Genomic DNA, 6,793 nt, shown 5'->3' on the forward strand with positions numbered 1-6,793 from the left:
AGCTCCTTGGGGCAGATACCTTCCGTCTGGCCCCCCATCCTACAAGGAGGCAGCAGATTCCCCTGGGAAATACACCACTGCTCAAGCCCAAGCGACGATCACCCCTGGCACGATCAACAGGCTCCCCATCCTTGCCACAAAGAAAGCTCATCCACTCTTGGCAGGGCTGCCTTCAGCTTCCTACAGGCTCCCGATGCCATCAGAGAGGTTTGGGTCAGGCACAGCGCGTTGCTTTCCTTTTCTAGCTAACTCCTCTGCTGTCCCTGCCCAGCCCGCAGCTGGGACTCAGCGCAGAGCAATCAGCTAAATGCTTTATCCCTCTGCAGGCAGTCTTGGCAGGGGGAAAAAAAAAATAAAAGCCTGATGGGATCCTTTTGCTGGCCTGTCACCTTAAAGCCTCTCACCTCTCTCTGTCTTTCATCAGAGTTATAAACTCCTTAGGGTGTCATCACGTGCTCCATAAATAACAAATATATATAAGGAGGGGCTGTGGAGGCTGCAGCAGACAGAGGAGGGGAGGCAAAAGCCCAGGTCCTCCTCTCCTGCCAGCTGCGAGACAGCACCACTGGAGCCAGGTGGGCAGAGGAGCGGCGTGGGGTCCCCATCCGGTAAGCACCCACATTTCTGTTGCATCCCGGTGGTACTTACAGCTGGTGTCCCAAGACTGCTGTGACTTGCTGACCCCAGTATCCTAGGATGGGGGGAATTGCCCTGGAAGGGTGGGAAGTTGGTGCATGGAGCTTAGCTTGCCTGAAAAGTGACTGGTGGAGGTAAGAGTGTGACTCTCATTGCAGCCCACATCCCATCCCTACACTTCCAACCCATGCTACCAAACGCTGGGTGTAGGGACCCTGCTCATTAAAACCCTCCATGCTTGGGGTGTGGGAGGAACTTGAGCTCTTTTGCAACGAATATTTGGTTTCAAAATTGGGTGAATAACTCCTTATTACCAACTCATTTAAGAATTCAAGCTCCAAATCCAGGCAGACATTTATAACATAATTAAAAGATGCTGTTAGGGACATACTGCAGACTTGCCTGTTTGTTTACATGTAAGCACCTCTCTGGACCATGCAGATGCTTTGATCTCTAGTGCACAAACACAAATGGGGGGGGAGGGCGGGAAATGTATGTGCAGGGCAAGCTTCTACACTGCTTACATATAGGTACATATAAGCTATATATGCTTACACATAGGTACACTGCTATGTACTTACAAATGTATTGGGCTCATCTCGGGCAGGTCTGGTAAGGGATTAGAGCACAAAAGTTACCCAGAGGTCTAAGTGACTTGAACAGTATAGAGGAGGCTGTGCTGGAGCATTGGAAGACAGATGTCTCAAGTCAGGGAGAGAGGATTTTCCTCCTCCTCACCCTGATTCTTACTTACTCTGTGAGCTGGGGTGAGTTTCCTTCATGTCTGCAGTTCAGATGCTTCCCCAGTGTATCAGCAGTGCTGGTACCCCCATGGCCGTGCAGGGCCTGGGGTCAGCTCTGGGGAATGGGCTGGGAAGGACAGCTGGTCCCTCTGCACTCTACAGGTCCTGTACATCTCCCTACTCATTAAGACCTTTGCATCCGTGGGGAGCTGAGAAGCAAAGCAAGAAGCTCATTTCCAGAAAGAAAACCCTGCAAATATATCATCCCTCCAGCTGTGTAACCTGGGTTGCCAGGAATAAAGTGCCAGAGGGGAAAAAATGCAAGAACAAGGAACAGCCTTTCCCCATCATTGGCTTCTGCTCCGTGCTCTTGCTGGCTGGGGTCTCAAGAAATTTCTAAAACTAGCTGAAGGGATCTGATTCTCCTTTCCTGGTTATCTCTAACAGGAATGGAGCAGCCACTTGCACAAAAGGCCTTCAACCCTCCAGCTCTGTAGGCATCTCTGGAGACTTCCCACCATTCAGTTCTTTCCAGCATTCATATATGATCTGGGATAAAGACTTGCTCTCGGACAGTGAGCTGTTTAACGGTGGCTATTGGTGAGCAACATCCCTGAGCAACCTGGTCTAGTTGATGTCCCTTCTCATTGCGGGGGGGGGGGGCTAGATGGACTTTAATGGTCCCTTCAACCCAAACTATTCTATGATTCCATGATCCTGCTCTGTAATTCCCATGGCTGCTGAAAGGCCAGCCCTGCCCAAGGCCATATACTCAGCTGGCCACGCTGCCCTGTCATCCCTGCACAGCCATCCCCTGGTCTAATTCAGCAGCATCCCCAGAACCAGCCCCACATGCTCAGCACCACCCAGGATCAAACCACCACTGCATTTTCTAGGTGACCTGAGCCTACTCCCTTACCTGCTCTGGCATTTATCCAGGTGGATGAGCCCCTAATCCAATTAGCAGCATGAGTTCCAGATGATTTGATAATAAGCTCTACAAACACCACAACCCCCCAGCACCCCACTCCGCTACACAGTTTCTGGCAGCATGAACCACCCATTCCCAGCACCATTTCAGTTAGACCTTGGTGACTAGAATAGGCACTGGTGATGCTAAATAATTCCCCCACGAAAGAAAACCCTTCTTCCTGACGGACCTGATCCCTTAGATACATACCCACTGCAAAACCAGCAATTCATTGAAAACAAATCACACCACCCCATCTCACCTCAGACTGGATAAAACAGGCATTTCAAACACCCAGCCTTTGGCATTTCAGGATGGAAAATTCCCAGCTTGCGCCGGTTCTGCCCTGTGCAATGTTTGTGCTGGTAATGCTTTTGTTTCTATAAATCCTATTAGCTGGAGGCAAGCCTATAATTAGCAGGGAAAGCTGGCACCTCTCAAGCAATAATCGAAAATGACCTGGCTTTGCATTGGCTTTGCTGCAAATTGCTTGAATATTGGGCTGAGCAGGGATGGATGGATGGATGGATGGCTCTGGGAGCAATTCCCACTATTTCTGCCTGGGGGATGTTTGTGTTTAGTAAATTTATTAGCTCAGTTTTGTGGTTATCCCTGGATTTATTAACCTGGTTCACTCACACATGAAACCAGGGGCAGATTGAAGCTATAGGCTCTGATCCAGATCGAGGGATTTGGCTGGGCATTGAAGGATGGGTGCTGTTGGATGAGCTCGGGGAGCTTGGGTGCTGGTGACCCTCCTGGGGGAACTGAGGATTCTGGGGTCCCGTGTCGCTGGCAGCACATCCTGGGAGGGGCTGTGCCCAGTGGGATCACGCTGCCCAAAGCTCCTGGGGCAGGGGGCAAAGCCTGGGGGCACCTCACCCAGGGAGGACACCTGAGGCTTGCAGCCACAGGCACCCAATCATTCTGCCATGGACCCGTCTCAGCTCAGTTTGTGAGCATGGATGTGACCTAAGAGCCAACAGGGTTTAAGCTGTGTCACTTACCCAATGAGTGAGCCGGAAAAGGGGGTAAATCCTGGCAGCTCAAGCTGGCTCTGGGAGGTGGCTCCAGCTGCCTGACGTGTCCTGACGTCCACCTCAGTGCACGCGTGGTGGCCTGGCACCAACCTCTCGCTCGCGCACAGCTGTGCTGCACCAGAAACGCAAAAGCATCTCAGGAAGCTTTCACCCAGAGATGCTCATTTTGCAGCCTCTTGGTTTCCTGCAGCCACATCCCATCCTGCCTGTCCCCAGGACTGGGACTTGCCCCAGGACTCTCCTGCCTGTCCCACTTTGCTGGGAAGTGCTGGTAAGATGCTTGGCCTCACGCCTGCTCCCCCTGCTCCCCCTCTAACAGCCTTGTCCCTGCTCTGTCCCACCACCCAGACCCCCAACTGGTCACCATGCTTTTGCCCCTCTGGTCCCTGGGGCCATGGGGTTGGTGCAGCCCATGGCTGATGCCAGCTCCCCCGTCCCCAAGCACCGGCCCTGGCTCACAGCAACAGTAGGCTGGCAATGAGGTCACTGTGAGCAGGTATTTGCTGTACCTATCTATATATATACACACACATATGTATAGGGAAAGGGTGGCAACCAGCCTAATCCTGAGTGTGATCAACAGGTATTTTTAGCAGCTAAGAGCACTGGAGAAGATTGGCTGAAATAAAGGGTGCTGTGCTGCCGCCGGGACCAGGAGCCGGCAGAAGCTGCCCTGAACAGACGGAGCTGTGGGAGGCTGAGCAGGAGAAGGAGGAGGAGGACGATGCCGGCACTCAGCGCATTGCCTTTCCTGAAGCCCATTCACCTGAGGTCCCCCCGAAGCTCGGCGGGGGGCCAGCGCCGCCACACTCTGCCCGCCAGCGAGTTTCGCTGCCTCAGCCCCGAGGATGCTGTCAGCGTGTTTGAGATCGAGCGGGAAGGTAAGGGGCTGCCCAGCAGAGGTCCTGCCTGGTGACATTGGCCAGAGATGACACATCCCCTTCCCTCTCTAGTCCATCGTGCTCCTTGAGGCCACACCATGATGGCAAACCCCTGACGTGTGCCCTCATGGGTGACATGGGAGGGAACCAGTAGCTGCGACTTGTGGCCAAGCCACTTTGGGCTGCCTAACGAGGTGGGGGAGGCTGTGATTAACGAGCTAGAGAACCATGACCCCCAGCTCACCCAGGGTGGGATGGTGGGAGGTGATGCCCTGGGCTCAGCAGCCTGGGGTGATCCTGGAGCGGGACCAGGTGAGCAAGGGGCAGCTCCCCCCAAACAGCCCTGCCAGAGCCAGTGGGCAGGATAGGAGAGAGAAACAGGAGGAAGGACAGCACGCTTTGCCTCCTGTTGCACAGGGGCACTTTGAAATGCACCCTTGGCAACCTTCCCCCCTCCCCTCACCCAGATTCCCCCCAGCCCACTTCTCCTTCCTCTCCAAAGGGCAAGGGCAGCTGGGAGATGCCAGGAGGGATGATTCAACTTGGCCCCCACTGCTGTAGCCCTGGAATCAGCAACAAGCCCCCTGGGCCCTGGGGGGGGGGTCTGCCTCTGGAGGAGCAGAGCTGCTCCCTGGAGCCATCCATGTCCCTTAGAGCTTCTTTAGACCAAGTAGGCAGCAGGACAAATGCCACCTCTCCCGATCACACCCCGCTTCCCCCGCTCCATTGGTGCTGGGGAGTTTTCTGGGTCTGGGTGTCCTTAAGCCCCCTTCCTGCACTCACTGCCACCCCCCCTCCAGCCTTTATATCTGTTTCTGGGGACTGTCCCCTCCACCTGGATGAGATCCGCCACTTTCTGAACCTGTGCCCGGAGCTCTCCCTTGGCTGGTTTGAGGAAGGGCGGCTTGTGGCGTTCATCATCGGCTCCCTCTGGGACCAGGAGAGGCTCAGCCAGGTAAGAGCCAGACCCTCTTCTTACCAGCTTGTGCACTGGGAGAGGCACTGCCAGAGCCTGGGGATGGGGAGAAGCTCCCGGGGCCCCAAGGCTGCTCACTAAGTCTTCTCCCAAGACTGACTGCTACAGGGCTGCTCTGGTGGAAATGAACTTTTGCATTAATTAATTTTACTGATGCTGTTAAAAATATGCCAAGTAATTCCCCTCAACATTCATTCTAAAATTAAAAGGCCTCCGAGGATGATGGTGGGAGGTAAAGGGGGATGGCACTGGGACCCTTCTTCCTTTGGGGGAGGATGCAGACCCTGGTTCTTTGGGGTGGGGAATGAAGGACTAGCAGGACGGGACCCCCCTGGTCACACTAACCCCCGCTCCCCACTTTGCAGGCAGCGCTGACCCTGCACAAGCCGCTAGGCACGGCAGTGCACATTCACGTGCTGGCTGTGCACCGCACCTTCCGGCAGCAGGGCAAGGGCTCCATCCTCATGTGGCGGTACCTGCAGTACCTGCGGTGCCTGCCCTTTGCCCGGCGTGCCCTGCTCATGTGCGAAGATTTCCTTGTACCCTTCTACCAGAAGTGCGGTTTTGAGGTGCTGGGGCCCTGTGAGGTGACGGTGGGGGAGCTGGCCTTCATCGAGATGCAGCATCCTGTGAGGGGACATGCCTTCATGCGCAGGAACAGTGGCTGCTGAGTGCCTGCAGTCCAGGCCTGCTGGGAGGGGGGGCTGGAGAGAGGTTAGGGGGCAGGTAAGAGGCTGCAACCCCTCTCCATCCCCACCCATGGCTGTACATCTTCCCTGGCTGGCCCTGGCCACATCTGCCTTGCCAGATCAGCCTGGTCCCACCAAAGCCCCACAGGGCTGGGGACAGAATTCCTTGGTCTGGCCCCGCTGGCAGCACCAGCCCCCCTGGGCTCCGCTGGCATGCCTGGGTGGGCTGCATGCCCCGCCGGGAGGCAAAGGCATTGTCCTAGGAGCAGCTGGCGGGGGCTTTTAATTGGCATTTAAGGGCTCTCTCAGCCACATTCGGCTAAGACACCCACCAGAGCCTATACACACATGCCCCAGTCCTGCACCCCCTTAAGTGAAGCACACCACGGCCAAGCCTGTCCTGAGCAGCCCCCAGCCCAGGCAGGATTCCCAGCTGTTGTCCCCTGCCCACAGGCATCTTACCAGACCCCTAGGAGCAAACCCCCAGCCCCTGGCTGCCCCCAGTCACACATTGCAGAGCCTCCCTGGGGGGCCAGTCTAAACCAGCCCCCCTCACCCCAGACCCACTACTGGCCCAGGACAAGCCTTCTGCCGACACCTTGGGCTGTTGTGAAGCGGCAAATAAAGACATGGCGGTGGTTTCTATGCAGCCTGTGTGCGTTCCTGCCCTGGTCTGACTGCCACAAGGGGACATCCACCACCCTGGGGGCATCTCAGCTTCGAGGGAGATGGGACAAATCCAGCCCCGCATCATTCAGTGAAGGGTGGGATACAGGCAGGGGTGGCTCTGCACTTAGGCAGGGTCGGGAGGGTCTGTGGGTCTTTTTGCTCCAGCTCTTCGGCTTCTCCTTGAAATCC

General features: G+C 55.7%; 1 protein-coding gene across 1 annotated transcript; it reads left to right on the forward strand.

The window, feature by feature from the left end:
• The first annotated feature begins 481 nt into the window (after positions 1-481).
• Positions 482-6,584, forward strand: AANAT (aralkylamine N-acetyltransferase). Its single transcript, XM_040579235.1, has 4 exons — positions 482-608; positions 3,973-4,270; positions 5,071-5,225; positions 5,612-6,584. The coding sequence occupies exons 2-4, from the start codon at positions 4,114-4,116 to the stop codon at positions 5,915-5,917; spliced, it is 618 nt and encodes a 205-aa protein (XP_040435169.1). The 5' UTR covers positions 482-608; positions 3,973-4,113; the 3' UTR covers positions 5,918-6,584.
• Positions 6,585-6,793: the final 209 nt, after the last annotated feature.

The sequence above is a fragment of the Falco naumanni genome, chromosome 1 (genome assembly GCF_017639655.2).
Source record: "Falco naumanni isolate bFalNau1 chromosome 1, bFalNau1.pat, whole genome shotgun sequence".
NCBI lineage: Eukaryota > Metazoa > Chordata > Aves > Falconiformes > Falconidae > Falco > Falco naumanni.